The 20651-nt window shown below is 37.5% G+C and overlaps 1 protein-coding gene across 1 annotated transcript in view; it reads right to left on the reverse strand.

Moving 5' to 3' along the window:
• Positions 1 to 11269: 11269 nt before the first annotated feature.
• Positions 11270 to 20651, reverse strand: part of grm7 (glutamate metabotropic receptor 7) — an 88867-nt gene continuing 79485 nt past the window's right edge. The window contains exons 8-9 of the mRNA XM_030776568.1: positions 15778 to 16024; positions 11270 to 11319 (exon numbers count right to left, since the gene is read on the reverse strand). Of these exons, the coding sequence (XP_030632428.1) occupies positions 11270 to 11319; positions 15778 to 16024 (297 nt within the window). The remainder of the gene's footprint in view (positions 11320 to 15777; positions 16025 to 20651) is intronic.

Here is a 20651-nt window from a genome sequence, read left to right on the forward strand (position 1 = left end):
CATGAATGTCAGAACAGAACAAAAACAAGTTGCAGAAGTGAAAGGACTAATAAGTTTGCTAAATAGTGTCTGTCTTAGATATTATCATTTCAAATGACCAGAGTATTCATCAAATGATCAAATTTGACAAGTACATGAGCAGGAATTCACTGAACAGAGGAAAATGCCATTCAAGCTTTTCCAACATACAGTATCTGTATAACATAACATATAGCATCGCTAATGCTGTCCGATATCTCATAGTAATTAACAGCTTATTTCACTGAGAAACATGTTCAGTGAGCCCTGAGAGACATTGTAGAAATTCAAATATGGGTGATAATAATGATCCCCTAAGTTGGAAAATGAAAATGGAAAATGGAAATCCCTTTAGTTTCCATTTCCAGCCAAACAGTTGTGACAAGACACTGGCTGTAAATGTTGGCATTTGCATCAAGGGTAAGTCCATTAGATCAGAATCATAAGATCGCTGTTTGAAATGTCCTTTCCACCTACTGAAGAGAAGTGTGTTATGGCAGAGAGACATTGCATCACTTATCACACTACACAGTCTGTACTGACCTGCAGTTTAAAACTACCCCTGACCGTGAAGGCACATAAATCGTGAGCCAGCACTTGGAGAAGTTATTTCATTGACATTTAAAATGGAGTAAAAATGCTACATGTGTAGTCTAGACTGTGTAGTATTTCAATGCTTCTCGTCACCCACGTCCGCAAGATTATATAATAACTGGCAGAAAATTTGCATATTGCTAGGGAATTAAAGTTCATTCCAGGCACTGCATGAAAGTTTAAGTAAAAGAATGTTGACTGAGTCTGAGTGTTTTGTTAAATCTGAAAATTTTCTATAAGTTGTAGTCATACATTTTGCTTTGTAGAGCAGATTTTTAATTTAGAAATTGTACTTCATTGGTAGTACTGGATCATAATGTTAGATTGTTCTGTTATTCTAACATTGTTATATTCAATTCAGTTCTGTTCGAATATTGACACACATACACAGACACAGACACACACAAACCCAATATCTGGCCCTTGTTCACTGTATACAGTATATCTCAGTCACTCTTGGTATTTGGTAAATATATGTGTGTCCCACAAGATTCTAAGGTCTTTTTATTTTGTACCAAAACACCATAAGAGAGAGCACTCTGACAAGACAATGAGTTCTTTCATCTGTTCTGTTGTTTTATGTCATCATGTTTCTTGTCTACAATGTATTTGAACTTCTGTCATTGAGGAGTTGCTTTGAGAATTCTTATGCTACTGCTTGGTAAATCGTGTGATAGTGTGTAGCGTCATGGGCCTCTCCCTTGGTGCAACATATTATATATATATTAAGAGATGTGAGTGCTACTTCATCATCTTCATCAGTTTGAGTCCACCTTGGAAGTTTTCTTTTCCCCACAAGCTATTCCTATCTGCTAAATTAACGTTAGCATCACATGAAAAAACATGTAAATGGAAGCTATGGTTTCATATAAAATCTGTCTTGTCCTTAATTGATGTTACATGATTTCTGCCTCAAGTCTATATCACATGATGTTATACTGATATTATTATAACAAGATATGATGTGCCACATTTACTCTCTGCACCTGTAAACAGGTTTGGGGAGATGAATAGTTGCATGTGAGACTTCTATCACCGCTGAAGAAGCCATCCTACACTCTGAACTCTTTTGATATGACTGCTGTTCAGCTGAATGAATTGTGATTTTTTTTACCAGTATATAACATTCAAATGGTCCCGTATAAGAATTTTAAAACAGTGTTACATTTATTTCAAAGGTTTCTCTCAGACCTCCAAAAGAATATCTATAAATGGAATAGTCTTTGGCAGTTGCCCACTGGTTCAGACTTGCACTTGAATGGTAGACTGGTACCTTTGCTGTGCTGTATCCTCCTGCCTATATAAGGTTCTATGCCATGAAGTATAGCTTTTCTGTAGTTAGTGCCACTCCTCTATTGTTGCTAACTCCTGGGATCCATGTCTACATTGTTGGGATTCATTTTCTCATGGTTCTGAACTTAACTTATTGCAGTCCATACATCATCAAATGTCAGTGATGTTACCCAGGAGACGGAGATAAAGTGAGACACATAGCAAACCTAATGAAAACCAGAGATTTCCATGCCGTCTAGATCACTCTGGCAATGAGCGCAGTAAATTCTGTACTCACAACTCTTGTACTCACCAGTCTACTTTATTGTTATGTTGGTGTCATAACATACACGTGTATTGTGAGGCCAATATCCTTTGGTATGTTTGCTGCTTTCATTCCTCTTTTGTTCTACCATAAAACAGACAAACTGTCCTGCATCATTGGCCCTACCTCACCATCACCCATCTCCACCCCAATCCCACCATCACCACTCCAGCACCTTTTATCTCTTCTCTATCTTTATTTATTTGAACTTATGCAATTGCTGTCCTTGTACATTGTGTTTGCAGTTGCTGATGTGTTTAATTTAGCCCATGTAAACAAACTAAACATCTGTGTGTTTCTATCTTCGTGCTACAGACAACACCAAAATAAAGACTTTTTTTTGGCAAAATTGTGTTTGCTGTAAAAAGGTTTTAATGTTCCTGTCTGGAAAAATAAAGATATTTAACCTGTTCTGAAAATATTAGATACTGAGGTGCCTTCTTTGTTTCTGTAAAAAGTGTGGTTTCATACTAAGCTGATTTGCCAGGTGAAGACACTGTTGTATTGAAACACCCAAACAATAAAGTAGAATGGAAAGAGCCAAAACCCTATATCTTGTTTTATTTGGAGAAATTGTATTTATTTATTTTATAACAAGCAAAATGTTCTGTTCGTTTTAATATTAACTTGCAAATTAGTATTAAAGATGTGTTAACCTGACAAAGCTGAAATTTCAGTCAAGCGGACCAGTTACACTTGAAACAACACCAGACTTCGAACCCTATATGCAGGAGATAAATATACACATGTCATCTGACATGAAGCAGACTGTGCTCATTTCCAGGTCATTTATGCTTGCATTTCATTTCCAGGCAGGTATTCTGCTGCAGTATTTGAGTGAGCCGTATTTTTTTTTTTCCATTAAAATTTTGCACTACAGAGGACCAGTCACTGCCAAATTTTATACCACATAATTCAGTAAATTCCAAATAAATAAACAAATAAACATAAAAAAGTGGTCTTATGGTATTCCCCTACATACCCCATTTTGTGAGGAGTTCTCTTAATCAGAAATTATTTTCTCATATTCTAATCCCCTGGCATGATTAGGTATCTGTCAGCCCACTTTCGGTGCTATATTAACATTTAAGAGCAATCAGCACTATTTAAGATTACTGTTGGCATATTCTGTCCCTAGCTTGATGTTCTTATACTCTAATTAAGAATGAATTAAGACCATCAGAAAGAGAACAAATGTTTTATTTCTTTCTTTTCAACACTAGAGTGGCCATTGTAAGCCCGGTGGAAAATCAAGTCGCTTTACTATATGTTGTAGCCTATTTCAAAGAAACATAATGGTTTCAGCTTGGATAGAGTTAAATTGATTGTGCCTCTGCCAGAGGCCCCAAGATGAAATGTCAAATACTTACTTAGCATGCAGTTGAAGGAGATCAATGTGTCTTTCATAGTCTTCTTTCTACATCCTGATTCCCTCCGCAAGTAAATGGAAAAGGCAAAAAGCAAATATACAATCCCTGACAGGAAGGTTAATAACTTGCTTTCCTGTGGATAGTACAAATTGGGTTCTATTGACACCTGTTATTTCCTATCTGATAGAGTGAAGGACCTCATCAAATCAGAGACATAGCAGTTTGAGGCCAGTAGTACGCTTTTAAATTACTGTTGATATTTTTCTGGAACTTTTTTCATTTCCAAAAGACAATTTTAAGATATTAATAGGAGCCATTTAGTTGATGTTCCAATAAAATATAGCTCACAAATAGTGCAGCAAATTATGGTTTTGACACAAATTTTAAGTCCAATCTTGCTTTACTCATTTTTCACTTTAATATGCAAGAGCTGAAGGTGTCTTAAAACATTTGTTTATGTATTAAAACATTTTAATTAAGTAATAGGGTTGGCACAGTGGCACAGTGAATAGTGCTGTCGCCTCACAGCAAGAAGGTCATGGGTTCCATTCTCGGCCAGGCAGCCAGGGTTCTTTCTGTGTGGAGTTTGTATGTTCTCCCTATAACTGCATGGGTTTCCTCCGGGAGCTCTGGTTTCCTCCCACACTCCAAAGACATGTAAGTCCGGCGAATTGGAGATAATAAATTACCCCTAGGTGTGAATGTGTAACAAATTGCCCCTAGGTGTGAATGCGTGCATGAATATGTTTGTCTGTACGTCTGCCTCTGTATAGGGTGTTTGCCTGCCTTTCAGCCAATGAATGCTGGGACACACCCCCAGCGACCCTAATCGGGATAAGCTGCTTAGAAAATGAATGAAATTATTAATGACAACAATACTACTACTACTAATGATGATGATATTAATAATAATAATTCCACTAAATTCTAAGATAAAATGATAATAAGAGTTTTATATCAATAACTAGCAAAGAGTATAACTATTGGCTTTCTTGATCTTGGGCACTCGTGGTTCTCTAAAGGTTAGAGAACCTGGCTCGTGCCCGGAGGGTTGCCGGTTTGATTCCCAGGACCAACATCCATGGCTGTGTGCCCTTGAGCAAGGCACTTAACCCCAGTGCTCCCTGGGCGCAAGGAATGCTGCCCACTGCTCCTGTGTCTGGTGTGTGTGTTCACTACTGGTGTGTTGGATGGGTTGAATGCAGAGATAAATTCACTGTTCACTGTTCACAGTGTGTGTGTGCAGTCCCAGAGATTTACATTTACATCAAGGTGATCAGATGAGTCACTTAAATCCTTTTATAAAGTCATACATATCACTGAACAAGTTTTTCTAAATCATTCATTTTTTTCAGATGCTGTTCTGTGCTGAAAAATACCTACTAAACCTTTCTTCTCCATCAAGCCATTGACTATAGCCGCTGTGTGTCAAATGGGACTGACAGCAGAGTGCTTTTTGCAACCTATACAGTATTTTTAGTTTTTAATATTGCTGAGAAAAGTTTTTGACACTTTGTCCCCACACAGTTTGTCTCCCATGCCTCGGATGAGAGACATGTCTCTGTCACCTCCTGTCAAATGTGAGGTTGGGGGCAGGGCACAGTGCTGATTGTGCATGCTGTCAGCTAGGTGTGAGTCTGTGTGAGGCTGCTCCGCCAATCAATGTCAGCTTTGATGTCATTTAGGAATTCAGAACATGGTTTCCTAGTCGTCTACTGATAGCAATGCACTGTCAGGAAAGATCTCTTGTCATATCCTATGGGATGAATGATATGGGAGGTCTTTTTTATAATGTAATTTTGTCTTTTGAACGCACTCTGTAGAATAAGTCAGAGATTTGGAAACATTGAATCTGTTTGCATGAGACTTTGATGTCACTTGATCATATCACTTGAGTGGGTCTGATTAATTAATAGTGTGAGTGCAGCAGATAGAGCTGTAGATCATATGTCAGTGGTTGTTCCCCAGTAGTCATCCAAATGAAAAAGCTCAGCTTTACATCTGTTAAATTATACAATATGAAATTAGTTTTTATTTCCCATTTCACTGAATATTAAAGTTCATCCATTTTTACATCAAAACTTCATCTCAAATTCCATCATGCATTTGCTTAAGACTTTAAGAGTTTCACTACAATTTTGATTTTAGCTTTTAAGTTTGGACCAAACATCACTGATCCTTCTGCAAGCAAAACACTTAGCACTCCAGGGCTTCTCCATCTCCTCTGAATGGTCCTTGATGAATAGATAGATTCCTCCTGACAAATCAGTGTTACAACCACTGGAGGTGGTTTATACAAGAGGTCATGTTAAGTCGGGAAAACGTGTTTTGTATTTTCTAACCTAATATTCAATGGCAATGCAATTTTTGCACCTTCAAAGCATCAACTCGATTTAATGTTGGCATATAATTAATTATGAAATATATTTCCACATCTTCATACTGTACTTTTCATCTCTCTCTCTCTCTCTTTTTTCTAAATTTTATTTTTAGCAAAACTAAGCTTTGTGAACTGTCTGTCTGAAATTAACACATACAGCTAAAAACTACAGGCTCTAAACTTCATTTTGATGTATAGGTTGCAGGGTTAATTCAGCTACCACACCAGGCTTTAGTCTTGCTAGCTCCCGCACCTGACTTGGTGGGGGCAACTACAGAATATAGCGACCACTTTTCAATAATGTGTTATAAATGAAACAATTAGTGAAATCCTATGCTGCAAACAGAATGGGCATTTTTATCTTGTGGCCATCCACGATATGAATTGATTTGAAGAAACATAATGGCTGATGCACAGACATGTCAATCATGTTTGTTTGCTTTTTTCCTCCGAATTATAACGAGCAACTTTGAGTAGAAAAAAAATATCTGTTTCTATTGCATTATCTGTGCTTTCCCAAATAACGTACTCGGATTCGGATATATCCCTACTTCCTGCACCACATAACTCCTCATATAACTCTGTACCATATAACTCTTCAAACACAAGGGATCTCAAGGCTGGATCCTCTCAGCTCCCTCCTCACTAGTTTACCATCATGTGCCAGCACTCCCCTGCAACAAATCCAAAATTCAGCAGTGAGGCTGATATATAATCTCCCAGAATTCTCTCCTGCCACCCCACTGTTCAGTTCACTCCACTGGCCGTCAGCCAGAATTCAATGCAAGACATTAGTTCTAACCATCTATGCTACTAAAGGTACTGCTCCAAAGAATTTCCAAACCGTGATCCAGGGGTATACACACTGTAACTGTCTGCAATTTTGGGACAACGGACTATTCCATTCCCCTTGTGCCACCAGCTCCCAACATCATTATCTAGTCAACATAAGCATTTTTGACACATGCTAAAACCTCATCTTTTAAAATCATGCCACGGCTGCAATCATGTTCATCATGTACTCCACATGTTGTCATTTATATATGCTTTATCGCTTTTAAGTATTTCATAACTGCTTGATTATACTGTCTCTGATGATTGTGTCTTGGTGTGCAACATCAGTGATGTCAAGAATTTCATGTTCTAGCACATTAAACTTTTTTTTCCATTTTTAATATTGAGAGCAGATGCAAGGGCCATGCCATCTGCTTGGGAACAGGTATTAAAGAAACATGTAGACTATGATTACCTGGACCCCGGCCAACTGACATATTCTTGTCCTGGTTTACATGAGCTCATATAGCAGCCAAATTCAACTGATTAGTCATATAAGAAAATGTTACTATTTACAAATCATTATCCTACATTTAGAAATCATTATTTTTGCTTCAGTTCTTTCATTAATATCACAGTAGCACTTAACAAACAGTTGGAATAATTTCATAATTCATATGATCACTGTTTATTGGTTATTTTCTGACTTAGCTTGATTGCCTACCTACCAAACAGTTCAGTAAAATGCTGCATAGTTTATTCACATGTATGAGGAAAGGGAGAGAACATATGACAAATATATGACATTTAGTTTGCTTGTAATGCTTTATTATCGTTTTAATGCAATGGAAGAGAGAGTGTATCGGCTGGGGGGCCCATATGTTCCTTTAGCACTGATGAGGCACTTTATAGCAGTGAAGGGATTTTTGTTTGTTCTGCAGTGAGCACCTGCACTGCACTTATCTTACAGCTCATGTTATTTTCACATACCTCAGCGTCTTTGTATGCTTGTAAGAACCTGCACTTATGTTATTTTTCTGAGTAACCATGCCTTTTGCTGCTCTGGATGAGAGTAGCTTGTAAATAGTGGAATATAATTAATTTGTAACATAAAGTACAGAATCAGCCATTACAATAATTACTGTAGACTTTTTCATTTTGGGTAGCTTACCTGTTAAGCCAATCAACTACAGAGGAAAAAATATGCTTGGCAGTGCTTGACACAATTCATTGTCTTCATCATTAATAGACTTACTATAGACATCAGTAACTCAATGGTCATCACTTTATCACTTTACTGAGCTAACATGATGCTAAGTAGCTAGTCATTTATAAGTATGTGTCCATGAGGGGGAATTTGCTGGAGTCTTGAGATGGCAAAGATCTGGATAACCAGTGCCTCCATTTAATCTGAGGTTATTTTTGACATTATTAATGACACCAGATGATCATGACAATAACTCTGGTGAAGATCTGAAGTTTATGTCAGATTCTGACAATGTAGGCTCGGACAAGTCCAAGGTCATGGGTTGTTGAGCCTGATCAAATGACAAGGAAGCTAAATAGGGGTGGTCATTAGAGGCTGACCTGCTTGTTGTTATATTTCAGTCACTTTCAATAATTAGATGAGTCAGTTAGTTTAAATCTGCCTAACACCATGTTCACCTAGAAAACACAAATGCTGTGTGCTGCTCTCTGCATTTCAAGTATTCAGTGCATGTATATGTGGTTTGTGTGTTATTAAGAGATTGATCATGAAGGCTACAAAATTAAAAATGATTATGAAAATGATGTTACAGAATGCTGACATAATTTTATACCATTAAACAGCACTACCATGCATCATTAACAACTTTTTTTTTTTTTTGACAGTCATCAAATCTTCAGCTTGAAACATGAACTCAGCAGTATACTTACTTGCACTTATTAGCAGCTGTTAATCTTTCCTGTTTTATTGAAAAATTTCTTCAGTTATTGTATGATTCTATAGGGCACATGATTCGTCACCCACCATGAAGAGGTTGGGTGGCAGTATGCTTCCTGTCCTTCAAGAACATTTACAGACCCTAGGATTAGTGAGGGCAGACATTCATGTGTTCTCACCTACTGAAATCAGATAATCAGTTTTGGCAGGGGTTGGTGGCACAATCCTAGTGTGTGTTTTGTGATATTTTCATATATCTGTTTGTATCATGGAGGTTTATTGTGAAAAACTGTTGAAATGTTAACCTAGATTATTACTTAATCCTGTCTATTGATACAAATATATTGACATCATTGTTTCTTATCACTATTTTGGGTCATCTTCTCACTTGAAACAGCATGTTCAGTGAAACCTGGAATCAGTTACTTCCAGACATTGTTGTCTGATACTGCCAACAATACAACAAAGTTGAAGAAACAAGAACAACATCTGCACCATGTGGACGAAAAGTACAGAGTGTACCATAGGCTGGTAAAACTTCCCTGCTCTCCCATAACACATTACCTTTCCTTAATATTTTGACATATTACAAGTTTTGTAATATTTTGAACTTCACATGTATTAATGTTTGTGTGCTGCATATATTACTATGCAAAACTGTTATATTTATAATATGGTTGAAAGTGAGACACTCATTGATTGACAGTAACACTGATACATATTACACATCTCTTTGTTATCGCAGTGTATCTTAATTAATAAGCATGTACTAATTCATTTAGTGTGGCTAATTGATAATTAACACATACCTATCCTTTGTCACTGTTCTTTTCAGTATGATTCAAACACAAATTGAATTTCTGAAGGTAACTGAAAAGAACTTCAATATTAAATCTCTTATGAACAAATAATATATTGAGCGGAGGAGACAGGTGAGGGGTAATAAAGCCAGAAGTGTGGAAAAAATATTCCAGCATTGTCATCAACCAGGAGTGATTATGAAACTGTCCTATATGTGAGAAAACCAGAACAACTACTGCTAACAGAAGGTATTTATACTGTAGAATCTGTAGAATCATTTTAGATGTCTGCAGGCAAGGTGTGAGACTCAGCTGTAAAAAGCTAACACAAAGAGCATGTGTTTTAAGAAATGTGCAGCATGTAAAAAACACCAAGGACTTTTTTCTTTCCAGGGAATAATAATAATAAAAAAATAACCAAATGGTTTTATTTCATGTTGATACATTCTTGGACAACACCACAAAATAGTTGCATGAGTGGCCAAACGTAAGATCTCCCACAATATTGGCACATAAGCATCAAGGGCAACATGAATATACTTAGTACAAACAGTATAAAACATACATGCTTTTATTTATGTTTTGTTTTTAGTTTTGTTTTTTTTTTTTGTATTTTTAAATATATATAATTATAGTCATTTTTTTTTTTCCCACAATATCTCCATAGTCGCGGGGCAATAAAAAATTCCAAGACAAATTAAAGCCATATTCTATCTTCAGTGAGTGGACATTGATGAAAAAAATAAGAAATGCGTTACAATGTAAACAAAAATAAGTGTTGACTTCTTTTGAGAGCTGTTTGGTGCATCATCCTTGTGCTGAAATATTTAATCTGATTTATTTACTTCAACATCAAACATACCAGGCATGCATTGACAAATGCTACATGAACTCCTTTTTTTTTTTTTTTTTAAATCTGGAGCACCATCTATCACTGGAGTTGAGATGTAATGAATGAGACATGAATTGTAATGGTTTCCCTCTGTCACTGAATACACGTCTGATGTAAAATCCTTTACAACAGCTTGGAAATATATCTAAAAAAAAAAAAAAAAAAACTTAACACAGATGGTCATAGATATCATTGGAGGAAATAAAAATATATTTTCAAAACACTACATTGGAATAAAAAAAAAAAACTAAATGTAAAACAATGGTGTCTTAAAGAGAAGAATATGGCTTTAATATTAAATGCATCCAAGAGGCATGGAAAAGAAAGAAAGAAAGAAAAAAAAGTAATCGCAAAACAGAATCAGCAAAAGTCCAACAACAAAGGTAACAGGTATGTCAAAAAAGAACCACACAAACTCTTACAGGAATTTTGGAAAACTTGCAGTTTGGAAGTACATGTAAAGATGAGAAGCAGTCCCTCCTCTGCTGCCATGAGGTCCTCCGCAGTGCATTGTTCTCTGACTTTAAAAAGATCATCAGAGCATGAGCTTCAAAGAAAGGATACACTGTGGACCCATGGCAGTTTCAAATAATCCACCTATATGAGCTGATGTTTGTCCCATCCTTCTATCCCATTCAATTTTCTTCTCATCAATGCACAAATAAATGGATGGGTTTTTTTCTCTCTCTCTCTCTCTTTCTCTCTCTCTTTTTTTGCGATTGTTTGTTCTTTTTCATAAGGAGTTAAAATAGCAGCCGGTATCCTCAGGTAAAAGTTAAGCTGTGGAGCCCATCTGTCTTGATTCGAGATGTGAGTGGGCAGCACAGCTCAGGGACACGAAAAGCCTTTCTTCCATTTTTGCCAAAGCGCCAAGAGATGTGGAATGCTCATTGATCGCTTCCTTCTTTTGATGGAGGCCTTTAGATCACAAGGTCGTTGTAACTCACATACTTCTTCTTTGTGGCTGGACCTGAGTAGAGAGAGGGGAGGAAAAGATTTTTTTTTTTTTCAAGTTTTCATTTGACTTTTCCCCCCCTATTTTGCTGTCTACATAACTGTGGTTTAAGCAGAAAAGGCTGCTGGTTACATTGCAAAGAAGAGAAAGAAAAGAATAAGATATTTCTGCATTTTTTTTAAAAAGTGATAATGTTAAGGAAAAGAAAATTACAGCTATATGGAGCTTTCCCACCAGAATAAGGGAGTGAACAAGAGAGCTATAATGACTGAATTGGACTGATTTCTCTCTTTTGCCAAATCACACAAAAAAGGAATAATACACATACATTAAATGGTGTGCCCACAAAATTGCTCATTTTGTTTTTGGTGACATGCCCAACTTTTAGGAAGCATGGGGTAAAGAAAAGGTTTAAATGGTGCCACGGTAGTGTGACTCTTCTGACAATCAAGAGTGTTAATCAAGTCACTCTGTCACATACAGACTTGTTCTAAGAGACACAATTTGTGTTCAATCAGCATGAAGAGTAATTCTGACTTGTTGCAGTAAAGGTCACTGAGTGAAAAGAACATGAACATACTCTTTAAGTTTTGGGTGCACTTTGAATTTTAGCTAAATGTCAGTCCCCTAAACAATCTTCCTTAAGATTCTGCCCTTGACAAATGTCCTCCCTTAATAAAGCGATGACAAAATTGCCAAACCATAAATTTTATGAGCTCCTTAATAGGACCTTGAAGGGAGTGAACAGCAGTAACATAAGAGAATCCGTATCCTGCATAATCATTTTACGATGCGGTTAATGTGCATTATAACATACAGGTCAATCTAAGAGCATGACAGTTCCTATTAGGTTTCCTTTAGAACTATGACAATTCAACTTCCAGTACTGAAAGAAAAAGAAACAGTAAGTCCACTATGGTGTTGCTTTTATAGCTCTGACATCAAGGTAGGGTCACATTACATTTGGGAAATGGTGGAAAAGAGCACCTGACCCCTGTTTAAGATCTCATTTGGCTTGGCAGCTGCGGTGCGTGACAAACCACAGTAGCAATTCGGCATTCCGCCACATAATGAATCTTCGGTTAAAAAAAAAAAAAAAAAAGCCATTATCTTCCCACTGACCCCAAGCACCACATCCTTAAAGTGAGCTGAACTATACGTTTCTTAATGGCTTTCATCTCTGCTTGCTATCCATGTGGGAGGGGAAGGCAGAGAGCAACCTCGACCAATATGGTGCCAGCTGCAGAGGGAGAAAAACAATCGCGCAGTGGGGGACTTGGTCTGAAATGGATGAAAATCCTTCTCTCTGTTCCCTTTCAGAAGTGAAAACCTAGTCCCTTAAAACACTGGGCCTATAGGCAAACACTTAATCTGTGAAACAGAGCATACTAATCAACTACACCTGTGACAGGAGTGGAAATTACACTGAGATAATATTAGAACAGGGTGCATGGCATTGCTTTTTTAGTTGTGACCACCCTTCTATGGTGTGGAGTTATCAGAGAGTCAGGATAGTTGGAATAAAAAAAAAAAAGATAAATACAGTGGAGATCACTATCAGTATAAGAATGGACTATACGTCAACGTTCTCCATGATAAGATAAAATTATCCTTGTCCTTACCGTTCTGACGTGCCAGTCGAGATGCCACGGCAGCTGTAATTTTCTTATACACATCTGTGTTGAAGTTCCATTTGCATTTACATAATTTAATCACTTATCTATATCTCTGTAATCTCCTTCAGTTACACTACCTTCCTCATGCTGCCTATAAAAGCTTCCATTCCTCGCAGAGGACATAATGGAACTTGTATATCAAACGGGCCTTGAATTTGCATGTGCCATCGGGATTGATGAGAATGATTGTAGTAATTACTCTACATTTCACCAGTGGCACACGCACTTCTGCCCAGTAACAAACAGTATACTCCAGAGTGTCAGATATTTCAGAGCTCTGGATATTCACATACATGTGAAATTTATATCCATATTTAACATCAAGCTGTGAGGGTTAAGATATGTAGTTAGACATAGAGAGAGGAGGGAGAGAGATACAGAGAGAGAGAGAGAGAGAGAGAGAGAGAGAGAGAGAGAGAGAGAGAGTGAGAGAGAGATAGAGAGAGATAGAGAGAGAGAGAGAGATAAAGCACAGGGACGCACAGATGGCTCACTGCTCTACTGGGAGCCATAGTGGAGTCTGCCCTGCCATCACTGCAGTGTGTTGGGAATTGAGCTGTGGGACTATAATGGGCACAGAGGTGCCTTAGATGCTCCTGCACATTCCTACTGACACATGCACCATGGAATATGACTTCTGTTGATTTATTGTACATGTTTAGACACTGATGGAAGCCAACTATTCATCCTATTCATTGTGTCTCTAGGATTCTGACACCTTCAAATAAAAGGCAGTGTGAGACTGCTGGTACTTTTCGCAAATGTTCACTTGGATGGAGGTTTGGCTGAAACTTGTTTAGGGTGCAATTAACAGCCGGGAAATCCCCTTTAAAATTTCCAACACGTCCTTTATTCATGTCCTTAAAATGGAGCAAGGTCAGAACAAAACGAAGGAAGATTAATTTGGTCTTACCTGACACATTATGAGAATTAGCCTGTTGGAGAGAAAAAAAAAAAACAGCATTTGTTGGGGTGCTTCTGGGAGGCCAATGGGAGCACTGCAGGGCGTATAATTTGACCAAATTGCCATGTCATTTGAATTTACACTTTCATTTCAGGCCAGGCTTGTGTGTGGGAGTCTTTAATTCCACAGGGATGAGACGGGATATGATTGAGGGGTGATCTAGTGGCACTCAAGAGTCCTATTGTCTGGATCCATAGCTACCAAGAAAATGACAGGTCTCCAAAGGGATTTGTCACTCAAAAGGTCATGTCTCAGAGTGTGTAAGGTATCCTGCCATAAGGCTAGATTTAATATGATCTTCACAGACAGGAATACTTTAATAATTTAAGGGTAGGTCTATTCTCTGTGTTTCAGGACCCATCATTTTCTTGAGTTCATTTTCTCCGAAGGCGAGGTCATTCCCTAGTTTTTGATTCAAGCACATGCTGAATCAAGCAGACGGTTAAGGTAGAAGCGTATCAGCTGGCAGTTGCTTACTGTCATTAGTCAGCTTAAAAAAACAAAACAAAAAAAAAACCTGATGTCGGTAAGTTCCATAACACTTTTCTCAAATGTCCCTTACAAAGCAGATAAAAGATTAAATTCTTCTTTCTCCCTGCCCCCCCCCTTTTTTTTTTTAATATTCACACTAACTTTGGAAATCTACTGACACCACTGATGATTTAATTGGGACATAGCAGAAGCACAAAGCATTTAACAAATTAAGGATGGCTTCTGCAATGCTAATGGCATTATTGCTATTAGAGTCCTATTTAAAAGGCATTCAAGTAAAGTGTTATGAGGTGGGGTTTTTTTTTATATTAGCAGATAGGAGTGGAAGAGTTGATGAGGTCATACAATTCATTGTTGATCTTTTTTGGCCTTTACTTGTGAGAGTTTAATCACAATCATTTAGTTTAAATTTATTTGCAAAATAGAGCGAGTTCCTACAAACTTAAGCAACTTTTGCTGTCTCACAGACATCTCAGGCACCCTTACAAGCCACATCCATAAGTGTAATGTTAACCGAGATGATGTCCACCAGTGTCTACCTTTGCAGTTTGAAAATAATTGCATACACAAAAGCATATGCTGTCTGTTTAAAAGTGACAATTTCTGCTCATGGAAATATAGCCCTGGATTTGCTCAAACATAGGTCCATCAGTAAAAACAACATTTGTATAGCATGAGGAATAAGGGTGTTTTTATGTTAGATATCTATTCATGTGCCAGTAACTAAGAGTGAAACTATGTCAAACTCCCCATTCTGGTGCATCCTCCACAAACACAGATCAAAGGTTTATAGGAGTACATACAAGGATGAGCTTGTATTAGTTGAGTTTATGTACCATGAACTCACTGAGATCATTAATACAACAAGCTATCATCTTAGCCAAATTTTGTTGATGCTTTTGTGCGCATATGATTTAATATGTTGAACGTTGTGGTTCCACCTAGCATAATTTATGCTTTAAGTTTACAGCTAGAGCAAACAAGTCTACTTCAGCCTCAGTCTGACTTCATTACCTTCGGGATCAGAAACTTTAAAGACAGCCTTGAAAGTCTTACTGATCACTCTTAAGACTGGCAAGTGCCTCAGCCTCCAGCACCTGTGAGAACTAACTGGACATTACAGTACTGAATGAGTGCTCAGCTCCTCTGAACAGTTAGTGTGAACGTGATGACTCATGACCTGAACATAGACACTCTGAGTAAAGCACACACAGAGAGAGGTCAGACGCCACTAATGAAGAGCTGAGTTTCACATGAGCAGCTAAAGGTCATTGGATTTAAACAGATCCCAGAGTTGTGGAGCTAGAACATGATTTTTTTGAGCAGACAACCGGTACTCACTATTGGGATCCACGTTTTCACACAGTTCAGTCTTGGCCTCTCCATTGGGCCGGTCGCTTGTCTTGTGGGAAAGCCTTGAAGACATAGTGGCAGCTGTTACCACCGCTTTGAAACTGCGCTTCCTCTTCTGTACGTTGAGCTCTGGATGAAAGATGATGACATACACTTTGGGCATGTAGAGCATCCCCAAAGCCACGGATGCACTCAGGTTCATGGAGATAGTGAGAGTGGTTGTCTGGATGTACAGCTGAAAAAGCAGAGGAAGACCACACATATAAGTGATCATTTAATTTCATAATACCTAAATAAGAGTGACGTAAAAATTGCCATCATAATACTAGACATAAAACCACAATACCATAAAATGCCTCACACTAACATTTATATAAATTTAAATGTATTTAAATTTATATAAGGATGAGCACAAATACTAGTGTGAACCCATCTTGTCAAAATTTCAGTTTCATGCTTGTTTTCACTCTTACAGCTTTTAAACAAATGAAAGTGTAATATAGGCTAGTTCAAAGAAAACCCAACTCATGTGAAGCTCAGTTTCTGAGTTTCTGTGAAACTTTAATGACCCCTTGCATAAATATTTCATATGCAATGTGTGTGGGACCTGCCCAAGAAGCCTTTGCCACTGACCTGACTCCTGCAGAACATGTATAAAGAGATTGGCAGATTGACCTGACAATAATAGGATCCCTGGGGTTAAGCCTAAATTCAGGTCCACTTTTTAATTTGATTTTTAGGTCTGGTTGAGGTCTTGTCACATTTTTCAGCATGTTATTTATTCAAGAGGCTAAAGGGTTGGATCACACTGAAGAGATGTGGAAAAGTTGCCTAGGGAAATGTAGCATTCAAAGTGTGCAGCTCTTCTTTTTTGCAAGGACAAGTGTGAAAACCCCCTAAGCTTAATTGCTAAAGTGCAAATTTGGGGTTGGGGAAAGGGTGACATGAGGCATGAGAAAGGGTCATTACGGATACATATTGATGTATAGCAGTTGAGTCACGCAAGGATCGAGACATAAAAACTGTAGTGTATGTACCAGAACACGTAATGTGCAAAAGGTTTCCTGTTGCTTTAATACATGTAAAACTGTGAGTCCAAGCAAAGACGAGCATTTGCTAAAATAGAACACAGAGGTTTCCCCATCTTAAACTGGAAACCTGCATGAGTTGTGGATCTTTCCATGACTACTCAAAACAACATGCAATTTTGGATGTTCCTGTAGGAGTGTCAATTGCTGTGGGTGGAAACCGCAAAAAAAGGGGTGTCGGACACAAAAAATAGAGTAGGTGTTCAGATCATTTAACACATTAGGGAGGCAGGTGCAAACTTCCATGCATTATATAAAGACTGCAATTACTGCATCAAGAAGGCATTGCTGTAATAAGTGTATGAGACAACCTGGAAAATGCACCATGGCTTTCAATTCCAGAAGCAAAGTGAATATTATTGGAACCCTCACAATAACACAAGTTATGGTCAAACAAGGAAGCTTCACAGAATTTCGTGGTATGTGTGGGTCAAGTAGGGACTGGAACGGTGTGTCAATAATTAATACAATATTGTGTACCGATTGTTCTATCATCTGTAGTAGATCTCACACAAGCAGGACATTTTTTGCTTGTGTGCTTTACTTTTCAACTCCAGCAAATTAGCTGCAGTTTATGCTGTTGTTCGTAAGTCTGTCCCCCTGTGAGGTCTACATTTGGCCTAAAAAATGGTTTGCCATCTGTTTTAAGTGAAAAGGATAGGGGCTTGCACGTTGACATATGTTCCAAACACTTTTAATTTCATGAATGTACAAGGCAGACAATAATTCAATCCTGCTGGATCTTCATCATCTGTCTTCCCAACCAAAATGTTTTCACAAATTTGTCAGAACTGACCATGAATGATACACACTGAATGAAACACCTACTGTGAAATGAGAGATTTAGGGATGAGGAGGGCAGCATTAATAAGAGTGCCATCTGAATACAAAGTAAAAACCTCTGACTGACTTTTCATGATGATCACAAACTACTGAGCATAAAAAGCTAACAATATCTGAACACATTCTGGCATATCATGAAAATGTATGTCGCTTAAATGCCTGGCATATGAAAATTATGTTGAAGACCAAACCATAGCATTTATGCTGTAAGAGAACCAAGGTCATACGACTTACTCCATGATGACAAAATCTCATTCACTTCAATGTATGGACCTCACAATACTCTACAGGAAATGAGAAGAACCACTAAATAAGCCATTTAAAAGCACACTGCACTAAAGAGCACCAGCAGGAAACAAGCTATATAAGCTGTTTCAACTCGTGAATGCCCAAGATGAAATAGTTAGGGGACTCATGTGTTCCATTATATATAATGTGGGAATATGTACCTACTGTATAAGCCACTATGGGAGCTACACTCGTATCCAACGATCTAAAAAGAAATTAGCGTTAAAGCCTACTGAACTACAGAACATTTTCAGTTCCCCAGATTAACCCTCAGAGTGAGTCTCTGTGAATATGAATCCAGAGAAATAGACTAGGTGTCTTCCCTTAGCCATAAAGCACCATAAAAATGTTTTTGTTTACTTTAATTCACTGAGGATAAGTTTGAAAATTCAGGCATAGCAGATTTTTGGATACCGCTTAATTGCTTTATCATTGCTGTTTTGCTTGTCCTGCCATTGTCTCCTTGCTTGTGCTCAATGTTAATTGTTTGAAGCATTTTGTCTTTCAGGATGTCTGTGTACAATCGCTTGTTTGAGGTATTTAAGTGTGGGTGAGAGCTCAAACATGGTTAATTAATCAGACAAACTCTGCATTGCGTGAATGTGATCTGACTGTATAATGGGACTGCCATTAGTGGAGCATGCTGAGAGAAGCCAAACAAATGAGTGTATAAGTTTACATTTATTACTAGTTTTGGGGCTCATTTTGGTATATTGCATGCTTATTTTGTTTAAATAGTCTTTCCAATCACCTAGTTCTTTTCAGGTCTTTTCCAAGAGGTTTCCTCAACACTTTCAGATGAGATAAGAAGCAATCTTATTGGCCTGTGCTGATAAAATGAATAAAGACACTATGGGTTATGTTTCACTTGATCTGATTGACATTATCAGTGGGATATTACTTTTCCTTTTTTGAGACAGTGAAGATATTTCAAACACTTCAGATGTGGTCGTTAAAAGCATGATTTGCAAGAAGTTACAGTCAAATATACAGGGCAATCTCTTATTATTATACCCATTCTGTTGACTGTAAATGGTTTGGACTCATACAGGGTCCTTGTTACTGTAAATTGTCACTGTGGTGAAAACGTTTTTACCAACCACATCTTCTTAATACTTTATGACAATGTCTTAAATATGCTGTTCAGTTACAACATTGCTTTTCTTTCCCTCTAGGAAAAAAAAAGGTGGTAAGAAATTCACAGGAGTCTTCACTCCAGTACTGTGTCAGCTCTATCACTTTAGACCAAACTGTCCATTGAACAACTGTCTTTATATATTTTGCAATTCAGGTGCCATCTTCAGACTGACTTTGAAAACCTAATATCCACAACATCTTTCTATGAAGCAGGCCTGAGGAAGAACACACAGAAAAACAACAGCAGCTACAAGAGAGAACATCAGAGCATCGCAGACACCCCCGCAAGCTCAGGCAACTTATGTTCGCAAGTCTATAGCAACTGTGGTACGCTCAAGAAAAATAAGACAAAAAAGAAAAAAAAGAAGAAGACGAAAACATCTCACTGCCATACAGAATAACAGTCTCTTTAGTTCCTCAACATAAATGTGACAACTTTGTCATTGGCAAGAATGCACATCAAAAAGGGCTAGGTGAAAGGCAGTGAAGCTTGTGGAAGTGAAGAGTTTCCATCCTGAGATATACCATACATGGGATTTCATGGATGGATGAGTTATTCTGGTGTATTTATTTTTGTTCTTTAATTCCAAATTTAAAATATGAAAGGATGAAAGCATAGTCACACAACATGAAAGTAAAGCATATTCAGTCTATCCTCCTCATAGCCCAAAAGGTTTTAAACTTAAGCACATAAGGGTGAACTATTAAGGAAGAAATTTTTTTTTTATCTCTTCAAACTAGAAGAATCTGACTTCAAATGTAATTCAATGTCAAATTATGATAATTCCTTCAAAATAAATAAATAAATAAAGTCAAATGAGCTAAATGCAATGGAAAATCTGGCAACTAGAATGATTCATTCTGAAGTTTATTCTGAAGCTTGCAAATAGATTATGGCATGGCAATCCATGTAACGCTTTCAATGTTTTAATCACACAAGACGTAGTTACATGACTGCACAAAGATAAAATGATGTACAGCAAATAACATCATTGTTGGGCTGGGAAAAAAATCAATGATGTACGAGCCTTGATATGCACCTATAAAGGAACGTGAGACCACGACTGAATGTTCTTTAAGCACATATGTCATCAGATCATCATGCATTATAGTCACTGCCAAACTGAGCAGTGAGTATGTGCAGAGGTTCAAATCCACATGCAGGTTAATAAAATGCTTTAATGGAATACCATTAGATGATCCGGCTTGTAGTGCACGAACTGATTTTTAATTTCTCCCAAGCAGAGATATTAGGCATATGCATGCTATTCAATTCGATCAAAGATTATTAAAATGACTGCATGCTCTACTAAATGTGTCATGGATAAATGACAGTGTAGGAATGAATATAGCATTGGAATGGGCATTGCTGACAATGGCAAATGCTACATTGCTTCAAAAATGACGATAAAGAACATCATCAGTGAGGGAATGTAATTTTTAGGGGCAAACAAATGATCTGTTTACAGTAGAGTGAAGCATACTATTGGAACCCTAAGAAAATAA

The sequence above is a fragment of the Chanos chanos genome, chromosome 6, assembly GCF_902362185.1.
Source record: "Chanos chanos chromosome 6, fChaCha1.1, whole genome shotgun sequence".
Taxonomy (NCBI): Eukaryota; Metazoa; Chordata; class Actinopteri; order Gonorynchiformes; family Chanidae; genus Chanos; species Chanos chanos.